At 39.9% G+C, this 27158-nt stretch overlaps 1 protein-coding gene across 1 annotated transcript in view; it reads left to right on the forward strand.

Annotated features, from left to right (window-relative positions):
• LOC148953093 (protein TEX261) overlaps positions 1-27158 on the forward strand; it is a 98564-nt gene that overhangs the window by 44259 nt on the left and 27147 nt on the right. The window contains exon 5 of the mRNA XM_089087525.1: positions 8931-9042. Within this exon, the coding sequence (XP_088943651.1) occupies positions 8931-9042 (112 nt within the window). The remainder of the gene's footprint in view (positions 1-8930; positions 9043-27158) is intronic.

Below are 27158 nucleotides of genomic sequence, written 5' to 3' on the forward strand. Positions count from 1 at the left end.
CATTGCTCAACTGGATAATTATGAGGTGGTTATTGAACCACATCATGAAAACAAGACAGTTAACCAAATCAATCAAGAGGAATCACACCATTCAGCTATGAATTGAGACCTCAATGACAGTGACTCAACATTCAGGCCAGGACCAGAAGAATCAACTGAGCTTAGTGAAATTTCACTGTTCAGGCTGGTGACCTGACTGGGACCCCGATGAGCTATGAGATTTCCACCCAGCCTGGGCTGGTGGACGAAGACCCCAACTGTCCAACTCTGGCATGTCATGACAGAAATTCAAAATGAACTTCGAAAATCTAAGAGAATGAGGAATCAGTGAGGACAGGAAGCACAAGACCAAGTCACTACTGAAATATTCAATCTCATTATCATTAAGTTTTCGCAATGCAAGATGAAACGTGTGAAAGATGACGTGACGCGAGCTTGTGGATATGGTGTGTGTGCTTGCATGCGTGTGTGTGTTTGCGTGTGTGGGTTTTCGTGTGAGCATGTAAGTGTGTGTGCATGTGTGTGTAAGTGTGTGGGTGTGTGGTTGCTGTGTGTGTGTGTTTGTGCGTCTGCTTTTGTGTGCATGCTTTGACGTGTGGGTAAGTCAGGTGGGGGGCAAGTTGTGTCCGTTTGTGTGCATGCGGGAAGCTGTGTGCATGCGTGGGTTTTTGTGTGTGTGTGTGTTGTGTGTGTGTGTGTGTGTGTGTGTGTGTGCGCGCGCGCGCGCTATGTGTGTGTGTTGTGTGTGTGTGTGTTTGTGCGTGTGTGTGTTGTTGTGTGCGTAAGTGTTTGTGTGCACGTAAGTTTTTGTGCGCACGTAAGTTTTTGCACGTGGGCGAGTTTTTGTGTGTGTGTGTGTTTTTGTGTGTCCAAGCTTTTGTGCGCGGTGTAAGTGTTTGTGTGTGTTTGTGTCTGTGCGCGTGTGTGTGTGTGTGTAAGCTTTTGTGTGTGTGTGTGCGTGTGTGTGTGTGTGTGTTTGTGTGTGTAAGTTTTGGCGTGCGTGCAGTCCGTGTGTGTGCGTGTGTCTCGTGTGCGCGTGCGTAGTTCAGGTGCGTGTGTGCGGGCGTGTGTGCCCACGTGTGTGTGTGTGTGTGTGTGTGTGTCAGTCTCTGTGTGTGTGTGCTCAGTGCGTGTGTGTGTGTGTGTGTGTGCGAGTGTGTGTGTGTGTGTGTGTGTGTGCGCGTGTGTGTGCTTGTGTGTGTGTGTGTGCTTTGTGTGTGTGTGTGTGCATGCGTGTCGAGTGCATGTGCTTCGCGGTGCGTGCGTGGAAGCCCTCGTGTGTGCGTGTGCTCAGTCTGTGTGTGTGTGTGTCGTGCAAGCCCTTTGTGTGCGCGTGCGTGTGTGCGTGTCGCTCGTGTGTGTGTGTGTGTGTGTGCGTGCGTGTGTGTGTGTGTCGTGCGTGTGTCGCAAGCTTTCGTGCGCACGTAAGCTCTTGTGCGCACGTAAGTCTCGTGCGCACGTGTAGCCTTGTGCGTGTGCGTGTGCGTCGTTTGTGCGCGTGCAAGCTCGCGTGCGCGCGTGCGTAAGCCTTGCGTGCTGCCGTGCGTGCCTCGTGCGTGCGCCTGTGTGCGTGCGCGCAAGATCTTGCGCGTGCATGCGCTTTGTGTGCACGTAAGTCTCTATGCGCACGTGCAGCTCGCAGTGCGCATGCAAGCTCTCTGCGCAGCATGCAAGCCTATGCGCACGCAAGCCTCGTGCGGTGCGCGAGCTCTGTGCGGTGCAGCCTCATGCGCGTGCGCGTGCGCACGCCTCAGGTGCGTGCAAGCTCTGCGTGCGCACGCGCGCCAGCAGCTCGCGTGCCTGCGGTGCAAGCTCTGTGCGCGCGCGCCCTGTGCGCGCAAGCCTGTGCGTGCGCATCGCGTGCAAGCCTCTGTGCGACGCAAGCCTTTGCGTGCGTGCGCGTGCGTGCGCACAGTCGCGCGTGGCAAGCTCTTCGTGCGTGCACGTCGCAAGCCTCGTGCGCTGCGCTGCGCGAGCCTGCGTGCTGCCTGCGTGCGCTGCGTGCAAGCTCTGTGCGTGCAGCCTGTGCGTGCGCCTGTGCGTGCGCTTGCGTGCGCAAGCTCTGCGTGCGTGTGCAAGCGCTCTGCGTGCGCGCCTGTGCGTGCGCAAGCTTTGCGTGTGCGTGGCGCAAGCCTTGCGTGTGCGCGAGCCTTCGCGTGCGCTGCAAGCCTGTGCGCAAGTCCGTGCGTGCGCAAGCCTCTGCGTGCGTGCGCAAGCTCTGTGCGCGTACGCAGCCTGTGCGTGCGTGCTCGTGCGCGTAAGCCTGCGTGCGTGCGCAAGCCTGTGCGTCCATGCGTGTGCGCGCGCAAGCCTCGTGCGTGCAAGCTCTGCGCTGCGTGCCTGCGTGTGCGTGCGCATGCGTCGTGTCAGTGCGTGCGCAGCCTCGTGCGTGCGTGCAAGCCTTTGTGTGCGTAAGCTCTCGTGCGTGTGCAAGCCTCATGCGTGCGTGTCGCTGCGTGCAGTGCACAGCCTCGTGCGTGCAGTGCAGCCTTCGTGCGCACGTGCAGCCTTGCGCGTGCAAGCTTCGTGCGCGCGTGCTCTGCGCGTGCGCAAGCCTCGTGCGTGCGTGCGCCTGTGCGTGCGTGCGCGCGTCGTGCGCGCGCGCGCTCGTGCGCGCAAGTCTCGTGCGTGCAAGCCTTGTGCGTGCGTAAGCCTCATGCGCACGCAGCCTCTGCGTGCAGCGCGTCTTGCGCGTGCGCCTTGCGCGTGCAGCTTCGGTGCGCAGCCCATGCGCAGCGCAAGCCTTCGTGCGTGCGCGTGTGCGTGCGTAAGCTCTGCGTGCGCGCGCAGCTCGTGCGTGCTGCAAGCCTCACGTGCGCGCGCTCTGTGCGTGCGCGCCTTTCGTGCGTGTGCAAGCTCTTCGTGCGTGCGCAAGCCTTTGCGCGCAAGCCCTTACGTGCAAGCTCTGCGCGCGCGTGCGCTCTGTGCGTGCGCAAGCTCTGCGCGTGCGCAAGCCTTGTGCGTGCGTGTGCTTCGTGCGTGCGTCAGCGCTCTGGTCGCGTGCGCAAGCCTGTGCGTGCGCGCAGCTCGTGCGCGTGCAAGCCTTCGTGCGCACGCTCGTGCGCTGCTCTGTGCAGTCTGCGTGCAAGTCTGCGTGCGCAGCTGCGTGCGCTCGTGCGCGTGCGCAAGCCTCGTGCGTGCGTGCGCGTGCTGCGCGTGCGTCATGCGTGCGCAAGCCTCGTGCGTGCGCAAGCGCCTTGTGCGTGCATGCGAGCCTTGTGTGTGCATGTGCTCTTGTGCGTGTGCAAGCCTGTGCGTAGTCTGCGCGTGCAAGTCTCTGCGTGCGTCGTGCGCCTAGTGCGTGTGCGCAAGCTCTGTGTGCGTGCAGGCCTCTAGCGTGCGTGCGAGCTCGTGCGTGCGTGCGTGCCTTGTGCGTGCGTGCGTGCCTGCTGTGTGCGTGCAAGCCTTCGTGCGTGCGTGCAGCTCGTGCGTGCGCAAGCTCTCGCGTGCGTGCAAGCCTTGCGTGCAAGCTCTGTGCGCAGCGTCGCGTGTGCGTGCGTGCGTAAGCTCTGTGTGTGTGTGTGTGCAAGCTGTGCGTGCGTGCGCATGCCTGTGTGCGCATGCGTGCGCTCGTGTGCTGTGCGCAGCTCGTGCGTGTGCGCTGCGCGTGCGCATGCAGTCGTGTGCGCTACGTGCGCGCTGCGTCGTGCGTGCAGCCTGCTGTGCGTGTGCGCGCGCAAGCTCGTGTGCGCGTAGCTCGTCGCGTGCGCGCTTGTGTGCGTGCAAGCCCTGTGCGTGCGTGCGCTGCGCGTGCGTGCGTGCGTGCCGTGCGTGTGCGTGCGCGCTTGTGTCGCGTGCCTGCGCGTGCGCAAGCTCTTGTGCGTGCGCGCAAGCTCTGCGTGTGCGTGCAAGCCTCTGTGCGCGTGCGCTGTGTGCGTGCGTCTGTGCGTGCAAGCCTCGCGTGCGCGTGCTTGTGCGTGCAAGTCGTGTGCGTGCGCGCGTGCGCAGCGTGCGCTTTGTGTGCGTGTGCAAGCTCTGCGTCGTGCGCATGCCTTGCGTGCGTGTGCGCCTTGTGTGCGTGTGAGCTCTTGTGCGTGCGCTCGTGTGTGCGCAAGCCTTGTGTGCACGTGTCGTGCGCGTGCAAGCTCTTGTGCGTGTGCAAGCTCGTGCGCGTGCGCGCCTGTGTGCGTGTGTGCGTGCGCAAGCTCTCGTGCGTGTGCGTGCAAGCCTTGCTGTGTGCGTGCAAGCTCTTGTGCGTGTGTGCAAGTCTCTGTGCGTGCGTAAGCTTTGCGTGCGTACGTCTTGTGTGCGTCGTAAGCTCTTGCGTGTGTGCTACGTTGCGTTCTGTGCGTGTCCGTGCGCCTTTGTGCGTGGATGCAAGTCTTGCTGTGCGTGTGTGTAAGTTTGTGTGTGTGTGTGTGTGCGTAAGTTTTTGTGTGTGCAAGCTCTTTTGTGTGTGTGTGTGTATAAGTTTGTGTGTGTGTGTGTGTGTGTGTGTTTCTGTGTGTGTAAGTTTTGGCGTGTGTGTGTGTTTGCGTCGTGTGTGTGTGTAAGTTTGTGTGTGTGTGTGTGTAAGTGTGTGTGTGTGTGTGTGTGAGTTTTTTTGTGTTCATGTGTAAGCTTTTGTGTGTGTGTGTGTGTGTAACTTTTTGTGTGTGTGTAAGTCTTGGCATGTGTGTGTGCGAGTTTTCGTGTGTGTGTGTGTGTTAGTTTTGTGTGTGTGTGTGTGTAAGTTTTTATGTGCATGTCAGTTTTTATCTGAATGTAAGTTTTAGTGTGCATGTGTAAGTTTTTGTGTGTGTGTGTGTGTGTATGTTTTCGTGCGTGTGTGTTTAAGTTTTGTGTGTGTGTGTAAGTTTTCGTGTGTGTGTGTAAGTTTTTGTGTGTGTGTGTAAGTTTTTGTGTGTGTGTGTGTGTTTGTGTGTGTGTCAGTTTTTGTGTGCATGTATGGGGACCGGGGGAGGACCTTTGGGGCCCAGGGAGGGCGTTTGGGGATCCGGGGGCCCTTGAGGATTGAGTGGTCTTTTGGGAGCCCGGGGACCTTTGGGGACCGGGGGAGGGCCTTTGGGAGCCCAGTGGACCTTTGGGGACCGGGGAGGACCTTTGGGGGCCCGGGGGACCCTTGGGGGCCGGTTTGCCCTTTGGGAGCCCGGGGGACCTTTGAGGACCAGGGGAGGGCCTTTGAGGGTCTGAGGAGGACGTTTGGGGGATAACATTTTGAAATTTTTACTTTTTAGTTTACTTTTTTTTTGCGGCACATCCCTGCGGCGCATCCTGCGGCACTTTCCTGCGGTGCCTCCCTGCGGCGCATCCCCTGCGGCGCTTTCCCGACCCGCGGCGCATCCCTGCGGCACATCCTGCGGCGCTTTCCGGGCCCACGGCGCATCCCGGCGGCGCTTCTCTGGTCCGGGGGACCTTGGGGGGCGGGGGTGGGCCTTTGGGGCACTGGGTGGGCCTTTGGGGCACAGGGTGGGCCTTTGGGGTCCGGGGGGACAGTTGGGGGCCCGGGGGATATTTGGGGACCGGTGGAGGGCCTTTGGGACCCCGTTGGTTCTTTGGGAGTTCGATGGGCCTTTGGGGGCCCGGGGATGGCCTTTGGGGGTCGGGGTGGGCCTTTGGGGGCGCCGGTGGCCCTTTGGGAGCTTGGGGGGCCTTTGAGGACCGGGGTTTCCTTCGGGGTTGGGGTAGGAGGATTGGAACCCTTTGGGGTTGGGTTAGAGGACCTCACAACACTGTTCAAATGAAACTTGTGTATTATAACGACCACAGAGTTTCACCATTAAATTCTCTTCTAAAATCTCTTCAAAATCATCTTTTAAAATGTCTCTAACTGTTTCGCTGAAATAGTTCCATAACCTGTCTAAAACAGTTTCGCCCAAATAATCCCTAAACGTAATTCAGCGTGTTCCTTTTGTTTTTGGCATCTCTGCGCTAATGCATTTCAAATTAATAAGAAACCTGATTCCCGCGCTAAAACAATTCATCGCTAAGATGTTTCTTGGAGAATTGTTTCCATGGCCTTTGGCTATTAATATCCTTTGGAGTTCGACCAAAAGAGTTGTTTCCGAGGCAAAGACATTAATGACTTGGATCTATTCCTGGAGAATCGTTTCTATGCGAAAATTTTTAAAGTCTGACAGATGATGTCATTGGTTGATTGATCTGTCAAGAAAGGGGAATTAATTTGTTGTTTCTAAGGGGAATTATTGATTCACGATAGGTGAATTGAGGTCGACAGCACAGGTGTTCCAAGGTCGATGTTGTTGTTGTTGTAAGTGCACGCTCTCAGCGAATGTCAAGGTCGATGTTGTTGTTGTTGACACACTTTGATTACGCAATCAATTTAGGTCATTGACCCCATTAACCACGTGTTCTCCCTAGGGAGGCTATGTCGTTATTTGGTGTACTGACAGAGTTAGACTAAATTGTAGATGGCAGCAGGGATGGGGGACACGAGTAACACCCCCCCTTCTACTCAAGAATAGCATCGAATCAAAATGAAAACGAAGAACAGAATAATATGTGGATAGAAGATATGGAACAACATAAACAAAGAAATATGCAATTATGAAATAAACGGCAGTGAGAATTACAAACAACAGCGGAATCATAACGTGTCAAAAATGAAAGTGAAGAACAAAGAATTGAAGGGTTAGCAGACACGCGAAAGTGAGTATCAGAACGTGTCAAAAATGACAGTGAAGAACAAAGAATCGTGTTGTTAGAAGATAACCGACAGTGGGAATCAGAATGAGTCGAAAATGAAAATGATTTAAATCAAAATGTTGCTTCACTAGGGCAACAGCCTCGGACAGAAGAGAAGTGACAACGAAAATCAATATTTAAAAGCATACGTACATTAATCAACAAGAAATATTAATACATACATTAATATATATACATATATACATTAATATATATTAATATATATTAATGTATATATGTATATATATTAATGTATATATTAATATTTCTTGTTGATTAATGTACGTATGCTTTTAAATATTGAATCAGTCGTAGATTGAATCAGTCAGCGTATGCTTTTAAAAAAATCTGAGTCAGTCGTAGATTTTCCGTTGGGATGTACTAATCGTTTGTGAGTCATTATTAGTGTTTTTTTTTTTTTGTGATGATAAGTGTTTATATTTTGTTTATATAATGCTTATAAGTGTTTATAAATTTCTTTTTCCATACTCCTCTAAGTGCATTTTTTGTATGTATGAGGTTCAAATAAATTTTGTATTATTATTATATATATATATATATATATATATATATATATATATATATATATATATATATATATATATATATATATATATATATATATATATATATATATATATATATATATATATATATATATATATATATATATATATATATATATATATATATATATATATATATATATATATATATATATATATATATATATATATATATATATATATATATATATATATATATATATATATATATATATATATGTATATATATATATATATATATATATATATATATATATATATATATATATATATATATATATATATATATATATATATATATATATATATATATATATATATATATATATATATATATATATGTGTGTGTGTGTGTGTGTGTGTGTGTGTGTGTGTGTGTGTGTGTGTGTGTGTGTGTGTGTGTGTGTGTGTGTGTGTGTGTGTGTGTGTGTGTGTGTGTGTGTGTGTGTGTGTGTGTGTGTGTGTGTGTGTGTGTGTGTGTGTGTGTGTGTGTGTGTGTGTATATATATATATATATTGGAGAGGGCCCCGCAAAAATTTCCAATCAGGCCCAGCACCTAGTTGATCCGGCCCTGGTTGCTACTAACAACTCTCTGTAGTACCTTTAGCTCCGTAGCACTACAGTACTACGCTGCTATTTTCCTTCTGCAAATATTACAGTACACGCAGAGGACTATTGACACTCATAATCTCTCTCAATAAGTATGCTCTTATATTTTTGGTTCACTAAACCTCTCCTCGAGTGAATGAAAGCATAAATGAATGACGTGTTGTCGTTTATCCATGGAAGCATATCCTGATACATGTTTTTCAATGTCTTTAAGCGCCCTTGTGTTTAACTATCCTTCTTTTTTTTACTTCTTCTTCTTTCTCTTTATATTTAGCATTCTATATATTTTGGTATATTGTCTATATATTTGTCATTATATTTTGGCATTTATTTTATTTGTGCAACAAATGTAACTATTGACCGGTTCGAATACAACCTACGGTACTCAGTGATAGCAGTGTGACGGTGATGGAATCTGTCCTAGGATCAGGATGAGATCTTATCCAGATTCGAGGCCAGCTTATGGTGAGTCACGCCGCGTAGCCAAAGTTCTCGTGACTGCCATCTCACAAGCACGAGAATTTTCTGTCCGTTTTTTTTTGTATGTCTGGCCTGTTACTTTTGTGTATTCAAAGCAGGGAGCAAAGTAGTGGCCTCCTCATGATCCGTCCAGAGCCCCAGAGATATATAAAAATTCGGGCTCAAAGAAATCTTTTCGTTATTTCGACCTTTTAATTACTTCTTCTTATTCTCTCTTTCTCTTTATGTTTAGTTACTTCGTCTTATTTTATCTGTATGTTATGTCTGATCCTCAGTGAATAAGTAATAGTACCATATGCAGCACAGCTCAAGTTGTGTGAGCCTAGGCAGAAAACAAGAATTTTGTATGAATATGAAGTTTTTTTCTGAGTATCTGGCTTTCTAATTTTTTATTATCATATTAAGGGGCATAGCGATTCCCCTCGTCAAGACCAATCCAAAGCCCAAGAAAATTTGATATATTCTGGCAAAAAAATTTGTTTTTTTCGTTATTTTGACCCTCATTCCTTTAGAAATCATCTTACACATTATATTCCTAAAGGTAGAATCTAGTTGTGCCTGTTTATGTTGACTATGCTTCCTTGTGTTCAAATTTCATGAAAAAGCTAATCGCTTAATATCCTTTTTAGGCTTTGGGATTTTTCACCGTTTGTCTTTGGCTCATTCCATTTGTTTTTTTAATTTCACTTTCTGCTAACGAGAACGTCTTGCCAACTCTAGCTGAAAATGCAGACCATGCAGGTAAGTCCACAGACTCTTGAATTTAATCGTGTGGTAAAGTTTTCTTTTTTCAGATTGCAACGTTATATAAATTTTATTTGTTTAAAGTTATAGCTAGTGTAAAATTTCTATTCAATTCAAGATAACTGGGCTGTCTTTACAACTAACCCTGCACTCAAATAGAAACTTTCACAGCTACAACTGAGCCCTTGATTCGCTCTTGATTGAAGCACTTGATTGGCTCTTAACTTGTACTTCACAAAGAAGAGTTTTAGGGCTGTCCCCTCTCTCCCCGTCCCCCTGCTCGATATTTTTGTGTTAACTATCTTGTGCTAATAGTAACCGAAATTCTAAGAAAAAGGAGTTTTGATAAACACACATACATCAAAAGTATTCGATTTTGACGACAATTTCAAACGTTTTAAATTTATTAAGTTTAAAACTGCCCATCAAAATTTACGAGCCTGAGAATATTTGCCTGATTTTTTAAAGAAGGGGAAAAGATCCAACAAAGATTGTGCCACAGCATAGCGGCGTTCTTCGCCATCCTGTGGCACAAACCTACTATATCGTCCATAAGTGGGCTAAATTACTATCGATTGAAAACTCTGAGGCAGCCAATCGATAAAAATGTCGAAAGACTATTTATTAATCTTCCCAGTTTCAGAGGCAGCAATGCCGTGTGATGGCTGATTCCTTCCTAAAGAGTCAGGTAGTCTATACAAAATAAAGGGCTAGTATTGATATTTATTTTAATGTTTTATTTAACTAAGTTTATTCAATTGACTTTGGTGGAGGGCTGGTGGCATCATTGTTCAGACTGGGGAGGTGCCTGATGCCTCAAAAAGTATATTTTTATGCTCAAATTTTCTAACTCTCCATGGACCTAAAGATCCACGAACTTGCATAATTTTAAAAACTGGAATGAAACTCCACAAAAAGGCGTGATCTTGATGGAGATTGTGTGAAATTCAATATGTATGAGAGTCCTAAAGGCTGTATATACAAAATGTGAAACTTTTGTTTTTCTTCTCGAGTGAATAATATTCAGATGATTACGGATTTAATATTTGATCTCACTTCTTTAGGCAGAATATAATTTCTTCCAAAATATAGTACCGGGAACATATAGTAGCCCGGCACTCGACACGCGGCAGGATTCTATATATGGATTCTCATAGTCGTTTGTCTTCTAACCGCAGACAATTTGAGACAATTTGCTGTCGTTTCATACTGGGGTCTTTTCAAAGATATTAGATTATCTTTTCAAAGATATTAGATTATAAAGCAAGTCCAATTTCTAACAACTATATCTACCAAGCTTCAAACTTTTGGTTTTCTTTTTTAAGTTTTTGAATTTTTGTAATCTCTTGTTAAAATATATACAAATATTTTTGCTATTACCAGCCGCCAGGCCCTGGCACTTAGCACGCACAGGCTTCTATAAATTGGTTCTCATTGTCGTTTGTCTTCTAACCGCAGACAATTTAAGACGATTTGCTGTTTTTTCATACTGGGGTCTTTTCAAAAATATTAGATTATTAAAGCAAGTCTGATTTCTAACAACGATATCTACCAAGCTTCAAAATTTTGGTTTTCTTTTTTAAAGTTTTTGAATTTTTGTAATCCCTTGTTAAAATATATACAAATACTTCTGCAATTACCAGCGACCAGGCCCTGGCACTTGGCGCGCGGCAGGCTTCTATACATGGGTTCTCATTGTCGCTTGTCTTTTAACTGCAGACAATTTGCTGTCTTTCAAAGATATTAGATTATTACCGCAAGAATTGCAATACTGATGTATATAAAAATGACCTGATTCATATAATTTAGGATACCAATTTTCCCGAAAGACACACACACACACACACACACACACTATATATATATATATATATATATATATATATATATATATATATATATATATATATATATATATATATATATATATATATATATATATATATATATATATATATATATATATATATATATATATATATATATATATATATATATATATATATATATATATATATATATATATATATATATATATATATATATATATATATATATATATATATATATATATATATTATATATATATATATATATATATATATATATATATATATATATATATATATATATATATATATATATATATATATATATATATATATATATATATATATATATATATACAATTAGTACCGGGATCCCGGGCATCGCCCAGGCCATGACATTTTGCACGGGACTGGCTTTTATATAGTGATTCTCACTGTCACTTGTCTTCTAACAGCAGATGCTGTTAACTTCTTCTTGATGTCATATCGTTACCACCGGTTTGATACAACCACACTGGGAAAAATGCAGGAAGGAAGACATTTCTGCCACGTTGTTTTTTGCAACCGTTTCGTTTGAGGGAAAACTATTTTCAGCATGCGCATACTTAATTTCATGCAGGAGGGTTGAACCGTCTATAATCCACTCAATCTGGTACAGTAAAAATGAGCTGCACGTTTGAAGGTTGGTGTCCCAGTGAATCTGCACGTTGACTAATATCATCCTCCACTTCTCGTAATTCCATATAACCTTTGGCATAGTTGTTTGTGCCGCAACATTTCTTCCAACAGATCTATTAGCCGTCCCCGCAATTAGGATAAAACTTGGTTTGATATTAAAAATTAACAGAAATTAAATTTAAAAAACAAAATTAAAGTAAAAGCGACATTATAACTTAAAATGAACAGAAATTAACTTAAAGTTTGACTTTTTGTCCTAATTCCTTAAGAATGACTGTTCAACCACATGTGCCATTTAATTGTAGCAAGAAGTATTTTTATAGCACAATAAAGCTTTAGCGTACACAGCGGGGGCTGAGGAATGGATAGCCCCTTCATATACAGAATAATTCGTATTGGTTTTAAGTTTTTATGTTGCTCTGCACTTTTTATTGAAAAAAGACTTGTTTTTTTTGTATCTAATATCTTAAAGGAAGAAGAGGAAGAGTATAAAATTTCCTATTGCCTTTTCGGCTGCTTTCAAACCAGTCTTTTGACATAAAGTAGTTTTTGAGGAATCCATCATATGATTGAAAAAAAAATAAAAAAAACTTATACCGGAAGATTTATTTCGTAACTCCTCCTACGAGAGAAAAGATGAGATAGAGAATTAAAAAAAAAAAACAAAAAACAAATTAAAGTAGAAGCTTCTACGCATCTGGGGAACCAAATAAAAGAACAGATTGATTGTCAAAAGTATCTTGTCAAAATATCAGTTTGACAAAAATAGCAATAAAGCCTTTGGAATTAACTTAGCTAGGTGTTACCCCCCTCCTCAAATGATTTTTAGCGATGCCTTTTATGGGTAAGGATTATTTTTCTCTCTGGGGGATAATTTTAATTAAAAATGGATATTAAGGCTTTCCTTTTTATAATAGAAAAAGAATGGAGCACAAATTTATAAAAGAGTATGGCAATAAGCAAAAATGTTACAAAAGCTGTTTTAAATTAAGTGTATCTGAGGCTGAACTGAAGTGGAAAACGCTGGGCTCTTTAATGAGGTAGGACTCTTAAAGAATGTAAGTTGGGTCAGACTTTTGCGTAAGGGGGCTTAGGATCTAGTACTGAATTTGAAAAAAAGCAAAAAGGACCTAAATACCGTGAAGTAAAGGTGAACATTAATTATCCTAAATTAAGCAGCTATCTCATATTGAGAAGAATGTAGATATCTAGAATCTAGTTAATTACCATAATATGCTCTGTTAAGTGTAGTGGGAACTAAACACAGTCTGATTTGATATTGACAGTCGCTTTTACGAGTATATATAATCCTTAATAAGCAAAACATTTGGTGGGCTAGTTCTATCGTTGATATTTGTCTTGATATTGTATTTAATAATATTATTCCTTGATTTTCAATTTTACCTGAAAAGAACAATTTTCGGTGAATCGGGGACAAATGTTCTCCGTGAGATATGGCAAATTTTGGTGAAATCCCCAAAACTTCGGAGAAAGTGGAATCTCTTATTTGGATCTGTTGTCTTAAGCGACAAATGTTTTCTCCTCTTATAACATTTTCGGTCCACCCATTTTTTAATAAGTATTTGGAGGTAAAAAGAGACGCTATGAGTTGAACAGAAAGAAGTTAGATTTTGTCAGCATTCCGTCACCTTCAGTACAGCCCGTGGATCTTATTTCTATTTCCTGTCATCCGTTTTTCTTTTCTCTCAGTACATCTGGCTCAATAGTAACCAAAACTCTAAAACATGGCATTTTGATACCAATAGATACGTCAAAATAATCGGACTTTTATGCTAGTTTTAATACGTAATTTTCATAAAGTTTAGTCCTACCCATTAAAAGCTACGAGCCTGAGAAGGTTTTTATTGTTTTATAAAGTAGAGTTGTGAGAAAGAGTCAAACTTTAGCGTAAAGAACGGGGCTTGGAGAAGCGGACAGCCTCTTTCATAAACGGAATAAATTTCTGTTCGCTTTAAGTTTTAATGTCGCTCCTTACTTTCGGTTAAAAAAACTTGTTTTTTTTTTTTATTTTAAGATATAGGAACCGAGATACCGAAATTGAATTTACAGGCAAAGAGAAATTCATTACAAGGTATTTCATCGTGTTTACAAAACCTATCGCGTCTTTGAAATTCTTTATAAAAATACGTTTTTTCAAATAAAAGCATTGAGCGATGTTAAAACTCTAGACGAAGCAGAGCATTTCTTATATATGAGAGGGGCTGTGACCCCTCCCCTTCAACCCTTTACTCTTTATGACAAAATTCGGCTTCTGTTTTCTTGAAAGATATGGTAGTTATATTTACAAAAATGCTTTCGCAAGCAAATATTGCCAAATTAGCGTTTCTCGGAAAAAAAAAAATAATAGTGCAATAAATAACAAACAATAGAAAAGAAATTACTTAAAAAGAAGAAGCTGCTGTTTAATATTTATTTTATATAGGATTGACGAAACCAAATTGATTGTTTTAAATATACTGATATATTAAAAACTGAATTCCTGAAACTTTGAGCAATATACCTTCTTTAGACTTTCAACTGAAGAAGTAAAATTTCAGATTCTAATGTAAATTGTCAGCAAAATTTGAACTTCACTCGACATTTTTTGGTTAGCAATAATTTTGTGCAATAATTTGTCATTAATATGGTTACCAAAATATCTGAGATGTATGAGGAGTGGCGTTTACAATGATAAGGATTGAAGATCTTTCTGATATTTGTTACTTCTATTGGGCTAAAGCCACCCTGACCCCCATTCTGTGGACATTCTTGAGTATAGATGTATCGCATACCATCATTTTCTCAAAAGAATCTTTCAATGTTCTGTTTTTGTAATTGATTAAATAAAAAAAAACAAGTTTTTTTTAAAGTGAAAGTAAGGACCGACATTAAAACTAAAAACGAACAGAAATTATTCTGTATATGAAAGGGAATGTCCCCCTCCTCAACGCCTCGCTCTTTACGCTAAAGTTAGACTCATTCTCACAACTCTATTTTTTAAAACAATTGACAACTTTAGCGTAAAGAGCGAGGCGTTGAGGAGGGGACAGCCCCTTTCATATATGGAATAATTTCTGTTCCTTTTAAGTTTTAATATCGGTCCTTACTTTCAGTTGAAAAAACTTGATTTTTTTATTTAATTTTTGAACGTTTTTGAATTAATGCAGGTTTTGATTTTGGCTCACCGTACATGAATAATTAAAACAAAATTTGTATATTAATTTTTTTTTGGTTAAATGGCTTTCTCGAAACTTGTTTAATTTTATTTGCGAACGTTTTTATTAGCAATAAATATACATAACTTACGAATTAACTTACGTAACGAACTTCTATATTAGTATATTTTTAATACGTATATTAGGGAGTTCGCCTCCTAGTCAATACCTCGCTCTTTACGCTAAAGTTCGAATTTTGTTCCAATTCTTTAAAAATGCCCCCTAAATCACAAAGGCCGTTAATTAGAATAAATAGCTCTTATGAAAGTACTAAAAAATCTTTTGCTTAAAGAGCGAGGTATTGACTAAGGGGCGAACCCAACCATATACGTAATAATTTCTGTTCGTTTTAAGTTTTTTTGTTGCTCCTTACTTTCAGTTGAAAAATTTGTTTTTTTTTAATTTACTTTCTGATCGTTTTTTAGATAATGCTGGGAAATCCGGCTCCCCCTTCATAGTAATGTTCCTTCCCCCATGAACACTTTCTCCATGGAATGATCCTCGCACACAGCCCCCGATCCACCCTCCGCCCCACTAACAGAAAAATCCCCCCTGAAAACGTCTGAATACTTCCCAATAACCCAATACTATATGCAAACACCGGGTAAAGTTCATAACTTTCAGCCCTCCCCCTGGGGACTTTGGGGGATTAAGTCATCTTAAAAGAAACAGTTATTATATCTTCGACCATGCTGAACAAAATGGCTATCTCAAAGTTTTGATCGGGTGATTTTGGGAAAAAAAATGAGCATGGGAGGGGTCCTAGTTGTCCTCCATTTTTTGTCACTTAAAAGGGCACTAGAACTTTTAATTTACGTTGGGATGAGCCCTCCCACGATATTCTAGGACCATTGGGTCGATACGATCATCCCTGGAAAAAAAGACAACAAACACGCATCCGTAATCTTTCTTCTGGCAAAAAATACAAAATTCCACAGTTTTGCAGATAGGAGCTTAAAACCTCTGCAGTAGGGTTCTCTGATACGCTGAATCTGATGTTGTGATTTTCATTAAGGTTCTATAACTTTTTGGGAGTGTTTCCCCCTTTTTTTGAAAATCAGGAACATTTTCTCAGGCGCGTAACTTTTGATGGGTAGGACTAAACTTGATGAAACTTATATATTTGAAATCAGCATTAAAATCTGATTTTTTTTATGTATCTATTGGTATCAAAATTCCGTTTTTTAGAGTTCCGGTTACTATTGAGCCGGGTCGCTCCTTACCTACAGTTTGTTACCACGAACTGTTTGATAGTAATTTCAAATACATGTATGTCTAGGTCATTTATAAAAGTAGTTTTGTTTTGTTGTCTTCAAACAAAATTAAGTTTTTAGCTTTTGTGAGATAATTTTTGTTTTGTGAGGATACTTTCATCGAATACAATTTTTTAAGTATCCTTACGCCGAAAATATTTTTTCTGAAGACATTCTGTATAATTCTCCTATTATAGGTGCGAATTTAATTCGAGCTCTCGTATTCGGACAAACAAGTTCGTGGGAACGAACTGTAAGTAAGGAGGGACGCGGCTTAATAGTAACCGAAACTCTAAAAGATGGAATTTTGATGTCAATAGGCATATCAAAGAATCGGCTTTTTATTCTGATTTTGAATATACACAAGATTCATTTAGTGTTACCCACCGAAAACTACGTGTTTTTTTAGTTTTTTAAAGGTTTATTAGAATTAAAATAATAAAAATAATAAGCCTTTTTAAAAAGTTCAAAAAAACTTAAGCGTAAAGAGCGACATATTGAGGAGGGGGACGTACTAAGTATAGGAGGGGTAACCCCCTCCTATACTTAACAATGTTTGTTTGTTTTAAGTTTTTATCTTGCTCCTTACTTTCAGGTGAAAACACTTGTTTTTATATTTAATGTTAAATAAGAATGCATTTCTTGCAGAGACTTTCATCAAGAAATGATGTTGTTGACGTTGGGAGGGGGTTGGGGGGACTCTTCATGTCTCCAATAACATAGCAGAATCATAAGAAAATCCAGTCACCAGGTTCACGCATTAAGAACCCATGAATAAGCTTCAGAGGGGCAGCTCGGTGCCGAGTTGCATGGCAGCAAAGCTACCGAGCCGATGGAAGATAGACTAGTTTAATCAATAAAAGTTGAGATTGGAAAAATGTTGATTGATTTTGCTGGAAATTGGTTGCCTCGGTGGTAGATTGCCAGGGAAGCAACTGAAAAAATTTAAAATTCGTTTGAAATTTTATAGCGGATGCTTGAAACCAAAGAGTATGGGTAACTTTAGAAAAGTGGAAACTGGCACTGGTATCGAAAAAAAATAATGTTGCTATATAGCCTTTGGTATTTTTTGGCATTTTTTAAAAACTTATTATTATTATTTTTCATACATAAACTGAGCTCAAAAACTTGTTACTACACTAATTTTGAAGAAACGCCCAGTGCTAGATGGCGTTGGTGATTTTTTTTTCGACGCTAGCGCCAGTTTCCACTCTTGAAAGTTACCCATACTTTTTGCTTCACACCTCCATTCCATGTTTTCAAAAGTGTTGAGTTTAGTGGTAAAGATTTCATCAAGATCCGGCTCCTTTTGGGGGGCATTTTTCTTCTTTTATCTCATATGAGCCAATTTGTGCTCGTTTAAATTTGTTGTTTACTTTGAAAAAAAAAATTACGGTTGCTTGTTTTTGTTCTAACACATTTAAAATGCAAACAAAATCAGCGCTTCGGATATTTAGGACAATTTCAACCTTTTTGTGCTGTACACAAGAGATTTTAGAAAAATTATTGGTAAAAAAACTTATCATGCACAAAAATTAGGATAGTTCTTTTCAATTTATGCGCATGATAAATGAAATCAACTCTCTTGATCTTTTTTCCATTGTAGATAAGTATTTTATATATTTTTTGTTTTTACCATTGACTTCAGACAAATGGCTGTCAAGGACCTTAGATTGCGCAAAGAATAAATCCTTTTTAATATTCAATTCGTACGATAACTTTCTATGCTGGAAAGCACTTCAGTGAAAGCTCTCTGTTTTTGACTGCTTGAAAAATGTTTGATAAAACCTTTGAATTAGAATGTATTTCTTTCTCACGTAAAATAAATGTCAGGGAAATTCCAGAGAAACGAAAGAGGTTGTCTTGTGGAATATATGACAATCTCTTTCTTTCAAGCTTTCTTGAGTGTAAGTTGCCAAGATACTTTTTCAACATGGGTGCATCCAAAAATTTTGGGCTGTGCTGTCACTGGTGAAAATAACGGAGGAATATCAGTTTTGACTTATATCTCCAAAGTCAACTATATAGTTAAATCATTACTTACAGGCAAGATGTTAATGATTATCATCTTATAGATTTTGTTAAGTTTTAAAACTTTTTAGTTAATTTTCATTTTCATATTTTGTATTAGAGTGATTTTTGCTTTTTTCGCACTGAAGTTTGTGTATTTGATATTGAATAAGAGACGAAAGAAAAATATAGTTGAGAAACGATGTTTGGCAAAAACAGGCAAGTTGGCTTCAGTCTGTATATGATAATTAGATGGCAGCAAACCCAAATTGTGGCAAACACTAGCATAAGGTATATTAAACCTTGGAAAACCCTAAAAATAAAAACAGATTTCAATTTAAAACCCATATGAACAGGAGCCCTGCTAAGAATTATTTTGTAACCAAAGGCAGTATATGTCTTTCACTTGTATAATGCAGACATCCATTTTCTTTAGATGGAATTTGAATAGCCTCACGTTCAGTAAACCTATTCCAATTTGTTTTTTGAAGTTTTTGGTGTTTGATGGTCATTTGCAATTATAGGATTCGTTCAAAAGTGCTTATTGAAACCTATCGTCATTAAGCTGTTTTAGAGCTCAATAAGCTACATTTCATCCTCTAATTGATCGGAAATAAAGGAGGCAGCTTATTTGCTGCTTCAGAGCTCAGTAAGCTACATGTCATCCTCTAATTGATCGAAAATCAATGAGGCAGCTTATTTGTTGCTTCAGAGCTCATAAGCTACATTTCTTCCTCGTGAAGCTTCTTATTTGCTGCTTCGGAGCTCTATAAGCTACATTTCATCCTCTAATTGATCGAAAATCAATGAGGCAGCTTATTTGCTGTTTCAGAGCTCAATAAGCTACATTTCATCCTCTAATTGTTCGAAAATCAATGAGGCAGCTTATTTGTTGCTTCAGAGCTCATAAGCTACATTTCTTCCTCGTGAAGCTACTTATTTGCTGCTTCAGAGCTCTATAAGCTACATTTCATCTTCTAATTGATCGAAAATCACTGAGGTAGCTTATTTGCTGCTTCAGAGCTCAATAAGCTATATTTCATCCTCTAATTGATTGAAAATCAATTAGGCAGCTTATTTTCTCCTTCAGAGCTTCATTAGCTACATTTCATCCTCTAATTGATCAAAAATTCTTGGAATATTTATCTATTAGCAAGCACGTATACGCCTACAGCATTTTTTCCGGGGGGGGGGGGTAATATTTTTTACACGCATCAACAATTTGTTTATATGCATTTCTTTCGTTTTGACGAGTCGGACAAAAATGTTGGGGGGGGGGGTTCAAACCCGGTACCTCCCCCTGGATACGGCCTTGTCTTTTAGTATAAGCTAACAAAATTTTTGGTTAGTTTCAAAGTTTCTATGGGGTTGCAAGGTTTTTTTTTTATTTTTTTTTGTAAGAACTTCATTTTGACGTTCAAATCGTGTTCAATAGAGCACAATAATTACGCTTATTCAATAAGCTATAGCAATTGATTGCTATAAGCTCTGTTTCAGCAAATTTCACCTTTTCAACTCATTTTGTCGCTGTATCACATTTTAACGTATCTCTATCGTAAAATAAAATCTTTAATAGGTTCTTAGCCAAATGAAGAAAAAGGTTATTAAATCATGAATATGTATTCAGCTTTAATTCTTACAGTAATATATAAATAAATTTAATTTTACCTTTTCTGTCAATTGCTTTTTAAAAACATATGTTGTCCCATTTTTTAAAACCGTTTTTCCGTATCAGATCCTACTGCACCAAATCGCGTAGCAGAAACGTCTAAACGATTTTATTGTTATAAAGTTTAGGTACAAGTTAACGGGCTTTTTCGAATCCTAGTAATTACACGTTTCACTTTTTTTTATAAAATCTTATTTTTTCAATTCAAAATGTTCTTTTTTCATTGTATATACTTTCGCAAGCAGTTTTGCTTCTAATTTTCTCCCTTAATCAGACCTAGATTTTGTTGCATAAATATCCATTGTGCAATTAATTTTTAAATAAACAGAATACAAAAATGTTATTATTTAATGTTAGTACTTTCTATTGTCGGTCACATATACCTTATTTTTTAACAGTAACTTCAGTATTCAATTTGAATATCTGACATTGGAAGAATGGGAGATCAATTTGAGTTATAACGCTTGATTTTCATAGGCTGCGCAATAGCGCTGCCTAAGTAAAGAACGATATTGCAACAATGTATTATTTTTTTCTTTTAGACCAGGGTACTTCGTATCGAAGGAAATGTCGTAGAAACTTCGAAAAGGGATCATTCGATTAGAAATTGGAAAAACCTGTGCCCTTTTTAAGCCCTCTGGGCAAGGGTTTTAAGTTGTGCCCTGTGGACATATAAGGTTTTTATAGAAAGCGTTGTTGTAGAAACTTCAAAAAGGGCTCATTCGATTGGAAATTGAAAGGGCTAGTGCCATTTTTAATAGTTGAAAGTGATTGGAGGGCAACTAACCCTCTTTTCACGCCCAGCATTTCCCCAAACACATCCAATCAAAATCTTGAGATAGCTATTTCTGTTCAATGTAGTTGAAATGTCCGGAAATCATGTCTTTGAGGATGACACTCCCCCCCCCCACAGTCCTCAGGGCAAGGGTTGTAAGTTATGACCGGGGGGCATCTAAGGTTTTTATAGAAAGTGTTGTTGTAGAGATTTAAAAAATGGCTCATTTGTTGAAAATTGAAATGGCTAATGCCCTTTTTAATAGTCGAAAATGATTTCGAGGGCAACTCACCCCCATCTCACACCCACCATTTTCCCAAACACATCCAATCAAAATTTTAAGATATTCATTTTGTTCAAGGTAGTTGAAAGTTCTGGAAATTAGGTCTTTGAGGATGACAACCCCCTCACAGCCCCCAGGGCACTTTATGCCCGGGGGACATATAAGGTTTTTATAGAAAGCGTTGTTGTAGAAACTTCAAAAATGACTCATTCGATTGGAAATTGAAAGGTCTAGTGCCCTTTGTAGTAGTTATAAATGATTGGAGGGCAAACCCCCCACTCACGCCCACCATTTCTCCAAACATATCCAATCAAAATTTTGATATGGGCATTTTGTTCAACGTAGTTGAAAGTTTTGGAAATTAGGTCTTTGAGGATGACAACCCCCCCCCCCACAGCCCTCAGGGCAAGGGTTGTAAGTTATGCCCTGGGGGCATTTAAGGTTTTTATAGAAAGTGTTGTTCTAAAAACTTCAAAAAGGGCTCATTCAGTGGGATATTGAAACGGCTAGTGCCCTTTTTAATAGTTGAAAGTGATTGGATGGTAAGTAACCCCCATCTCACGCCCACCATTTCCCCAAACACATCCAATCAAAATTTTGAGATATCCATTTTGTTCAATGTAGTTGAAAGTTCTTGAAATTAGGTCCTTGAGGGTGACAAACCCCACACACCCCTCAGGACAAGGGTTGTAAGTTGTGCCCTTGGGGTATAGAAGGTTTTTATGGAAAATATTGTCGTAGAAACTTAAAAAAAATTCATTATATTAAAAATTGAAAGGGCTAGTGCCCTTCTTAATAGTCAAAAGTGATTGGAGGGCAACTAACCCCTCTCTCACGCCCTCGATTTTCCCAAACACATCAAATTAAAATTTTGAGATAGCCATTTCTTTCATCGTATTTTAAAGTTCTGTAAATTAGGTGTTTGAGGATGACAACCCCCCCCCATAAACCCCTCAGGGTACGGGTTGTAATTTATGCCCTGGGGGCATATAGGGTTTTTATAGAAAGTGTTGCCTTAGAAACTTCAAAAAGGGCTCATTCTATTGGAAATTGAAAGGGCTAGTGCCTTTTTAATAGTCGAAAATAATTGGAGGGCGACTAATCCCCGTCTCACGCCCATCATTTCCCCGAACACATCCAATCAAAATTTTTAGATAGCCATTTTGTTCAACGCAGTTGAAAGGCCCGTAAATTATGTCTTTGAGGATGAAAAACCCCCCACAGGCCCCAGGGCAGAGGCTGTAAGTTATGCCCTAGGGGCATGCAAGGTTTTTCCCACGGCCATCATTTCCCCAAACACTTCCAATCAAAATTTTGAGATAACCATTTTGTTCAATGTATTTGAAGGCTCTGGAAATTACATGTTTGAGGATAACGAAATTTCCCCAGCCCTCAGGGCAAGGGTTGTAAGTTATGCCCTGGGGGCATAAGGTTTTTATATAAAGCGTGGTCATGTAAACTTCGGAGGGGACTCATTGGATTTGTAATCAGCTGCTCTAGCGTTCTGTTTAAGAGTCAAAGTGATGGGAGGGCAGCTACCCCTCCTCACACACACATCGTATTATCCCGAAATGCATCTAATAGAAGTTTTTGAGAAGCTATTCTGTTCAAAATAGTCTAAATGTCATATAACATGGCTTTTGAGGCTAAAACAAACCCCAGAGATTAGGGACAAGGGTTGTACGTTATGCCCAGGGGGTATTTAAGGTTTTTATGGAAGGGATGGTCAAAAGTGACGGACGGAATTTAGCCCCCCCCCCCCTTTCTACAACCCTTCTTTTTACCAAACGCATCTGATTGAAATTATGAGATAGTGATTATTTTTAAAATAGCCCAAAGAACATATACCAATGTCTCTAGGGATGACATAACCCTCCAGCACCGTGGGGGTAGGTTTGTAAGTTATTTTATGAGGGCAAATAAGGGTTTTATTGAATGGTCGGTCGTATAAACATCATGTAGAGCTTATTTAATTTGAAATTGGAAGTTATAGTGCCCTTTTTAAGAGTCAAAGTGATTTGAGAGCAAACAGCCCCTCCATGCTCAGCATTTGCATTAACACCTCTAATCAAAATTTGGAGATGACACTTTTATTCATCGTATATAAAGGTTTCGGAAATTATGTCTGTGAGGAAGACAACCTCCCCCCCCCCCTAAAGCTCTCAGTGAAAGGCTTGTGAGTTATGCCCTTGGGGCATATAAGGTTCTTATAAAAAGGGTCGTATTTGTTTTGGAGGGGACTCATTGAATTGCTAATAATAAGTTCTAGTGCCCTTTTTAAGAGTCAAAATAATTAGAGCGCAGCTACCTCCCCCCCCCAACACACACAAACACGTCGTTTTTACCTGAGATGTATCCAATAGACAATAATTTTATTCAAAATAGTCCAAGTATAATGTTAAAAGGCTTTTGAGGTTGATACAAACCACCAGAACCTTAGCACAAGGGTTGTAAGTTATGCCCCTGGGGCATTTAGGGTCTTTGTGAAGGGATAGTTGTATAAGCTTTAGAGGTGGCTCATTTGGTTGAAATTGGAAGTTTTAGTTCCCTTTTAAGAGTCAATAGTGATGGAGGTCAAGTATCCCCCCCCCACCCAACTACCAATCTTTTCACCAAATGTATCTGATTGAAATTGTCCGATGACAATTTTGTCTAAAATAGTCCAAAGAACGTATAACAGAGCTTCCATGGTTGGCACAACCCCCCAGAGCCTTGGGGTAAGGGCTTTAAGTTATGCCCTGAGGACATATAAGGTTTTTATGGAATGGGTGGTCGTATTAAATTCCGATGGGTCTCATTTGATTTTAAATTGGAAGTTATAGTGCCCTTTTCAAGAGTCAAAGTGGTTTTAGACCCCCCCCCCCCCCCACGCCCTTCATTTCCTTCAACGAGTCTAAATAAAGCTTTCAGACATCAGTTTTTTCAGCATTGTTGAAAGGTTCAGTAATTATGAGTAGCAATAGTTGTAGTAGCAGTAGTAGCATTAATAGCAGTATACAAATAGCACCTTTTTTCATCATCTCCTTCAACAGACGATGAAATTTTTAACTTAATACCATCAACCGGTCCTAAAGCATTGCTGATGGGTCCTCTTGACAACCTGTATGGGCATAGTGTGTTTCGATTTATTTCAGTACAGTTACAATATTGCCCAAAATTTTCGCCTGAATACCCTTAAGTTTATTAGTTGTAGTAGTAGCAGCAGTAAATATAGTAGTAGCAGTGGGAGTACAGTTAATAGTAGTAGTCTTAGCTTTAGTAGCAGTAGCAGTAATAGTAATAGTAGCAGTAGTTGTAAGAGTAGATGCATTAGTATTATGATGCAAATGCTGTCTTTTGGCTAGTTCAACATTCCACACAACAAGTGTTGTAAGTTTTAATATTACACAAGAAACTGTTCCTAAGATATTGCTGATACGCCCTTTTGACAACCTGCATACGGATGGCAGGTTGTAATCCGTAGAAAAGAAATATTCTCTGAAAATTTCACCTTCATACCTTCATAGGTTGTGGATTTGGAGCTAGCCAGAAGACACCCTGTGTATTTATTTAATACTGCTTCTACGGTTACTGTAACCAGCGATACTAATGGCATTAAGTTAAAACTTTTGGGGAAAGTTTTGGAGGAGTGTCAATTAAACGTAAAACAGATATGCATTCAAGTATTAAAAGGGCATATAAGCACTATATGGCACATAAGGACATCGGCAGTGATGTTCTAAAATAGCTAGTTGTATCATCGATATTTTAAAGGAGCTAATTCGATTGAAAATTAAAAGTTCTAGTGCCCTCTTAAGAGTCAAAAGTGATTGGAGGGCAATCATCCCTCCTCTTTAGCTCATAATTTTCCAGACCCTTCCCATCAAAATTTTAAGACATTCATTTTGTTCAACATAGCTGAATGCTCTAGAAACTATATCTTAGGGTTATTGGGTAGGTCAACCCCCACGGTTTTTTATTTTGCCAATTATGATTAAAAACTAGTTGTTGCTTTAAAATTAAATCAGAACACACTGTTTGTATTCTGGTTGACAACAAGACATTTCATCAATATATCAAGAACGACTGAGGGCATTAAGTTCAAATTTTCGGGGCTACTTTCTATTACTACTTCTGCTCTTAAAATTTTACTAAATCAAAAGAGTGTAAGAGTATCAAGGCTGTGAAAGAGCATAAATGTAATTTTTTGGGAATGGTATTAGCTTTTATTTATCGGATCAACTAGAGGATATATATGACTAAATTAAACACTACTGTTTGTGTCATGATTTTCAAAAAAGTTTATGGTGTTAAAAATTGAAGTTTCTTCAGCATATAAATAGCAGGCCAAACTATAAATTCTTAAAGGAAAACCGGAAAGATTCAAACTATTATTTTCTTTTTTCTGAAAAAGACTATGTCAATATAAAACAAACAGAAATTTATTAAAAAACACTTTCTACAAAATAAGTTTTTTCAAAAAAAGTAAATAACTCCATTAAACCAAAAATGAACAAAACATAATTAAATAATCTACCAAGCATACAACTACCACAAATCAGTATCAATAAATAAATGAAACCCTAAACGAACAGAAATTAAAATAGAAAACAGAGTCAAACTCAAAACGAGCAGAAATTAATATGATTAGGGTTCCAAACCCCTACGTTTTCTAAAAGTCAGAATGACGAGAATGATGATTTTAAGAAGTGTATTTCCCTTCTCGGACTACAATATTCTTGAGAATTATGCGGCGGGAAATTCGGGTGAAGGGGATATCTGCGGATTAATTTTCAGCGGCATCCACCTTTTTTAGCCGAGCTAACTTCCAGACTAAGTGTCCGCATTTAGATCAAATTATGCCTGAGGGTACCTACAACCAAGGAAACATTAATCAAGAAGTTTTTGGACTGAGGAACTTTGTAGCCGACGCGCTAGCAGGCTTCCAAGTTTAAATGTTCAGGGATTTTTATCGTCGTAAAGATTGATCTTTAAGCAAGAATGAAATAAAAAACAAGCCCTTTTTTAACTGAAAATAAGGAGCAATATTAAAAATTAAAACGAACAGAAATTGTTCCGTACATGAGTTCCCCTTCCTCAACCCTCACTCTTTGCGCTAAAGTCTTAAAATTCTTTGAAAACGCTTCTTATTCAAATTCAATTTCCTTTGTGTTTGAGTAGTCTTTCTTAAAGAATTGTGACAAAAATTCAAACTTGAGCGTAAAGAGCAATGGTTGAGAAAGGGGCAGCCCCCTCGTTTACGGAATAATTCCTGTTCAATTTAGGTTCTAATATTGCTGCTTAATCTCATTTGAAATAAAACTTGTTTTTTTTTTTATTTAACTTCTGACCATTTTTTACATAATGTCTGAAAATCCTCAATCGCCAATTGCCAATAAGAAATATTATATGTGAACAATGGGCCGGCTGCAAAACTTATAGCCCTTTCCCCAAGGAACCCAGAGGATCATGTTATCCCCAAAGGCATAGTTATTGACCTTTCAACTATTCTGAATCAAATGGCTGTCTCAAAATTTGGGTTTGATGTCTTGTGGGAAAAAAGGACGTGGGAGGGGGGCTTGTTGCCCTCCAAACTTTTTGGTCACTTATAAAGGGCACTAGAACTTTTGATTTCCGTTCGAATGAGCCGTTTCTCGGTCTTCTATGACCATTCGTTCGATACAATTACCTCTGGAAAAAAATGAATAAAAAAAACACGCATCCGTGGTCTTTCTTCTGGCAAAAAATTCAGGATTCTACATTTTCGTAGATAGGAGCTTGAAACTTTTACAACAGGGATATGGTTAGCTGAATCTGATGGTATGATTTTCGTTAAGATCTTCACAATTTTTAGGGATGTTCTCCCCTTCTTAAAAAATGAGATAAATTTTTCTCACGGTCAGAGCTTTTGATGGTTAACATTAAACTTAATGAATTTTATCTATTTAGAAAAAGCATAAAAACCTAATTCTTTCTTTGACGTGCCTATTGTTATCAACATTTCGGTTTTTAGAATTTCGGTTACTATTTGGCCAAGTCGCTCCTTACTTCCAGTTTGCTACTACCAACTATTTGATCCCATGGCGTGTTCATCTTAGGGACGTTAGTAGAATGGGGGGTGTTACTCCGAACCCCACACCAAATAAGGGCATAGACTCCGAACCCCACACCAAATATGGGCATAGAGTCATTAGGGAGAACACGTGGTTAATGGGGTCAATGACCTCTTTTTCCAAGGTCGATTTATTTGATGTTTCTACAACAACAACATCGACCTTGGAACACCTGTGCTGTCGACCTCAATTCACCTATCGTGAATCAATAATTCCCCTTAGAAACAACAAATTAATTCCCCTTTCTTGACAGATCAATCAACCAATGACATCATCTGTCAGACTTTAAAAATTTTCGCATAGAAACGA

The sequence above is a fragment of the Artemia sp. Qi Xiang Cuo genome, chromosome 4 (genome assembly GCF_049724085.1).
Source record: "Artemia sp. Qi Xiang Cuo chromosome 4, ASM4972408v1, whole genome shotgun sequence".
NCBI lineage: Eukaryota > Metazoa > Arthropoda > Branchiopoda > Anostraca > Artemiidae > Artemia > Artemia sp. Qi Xiang Cuo.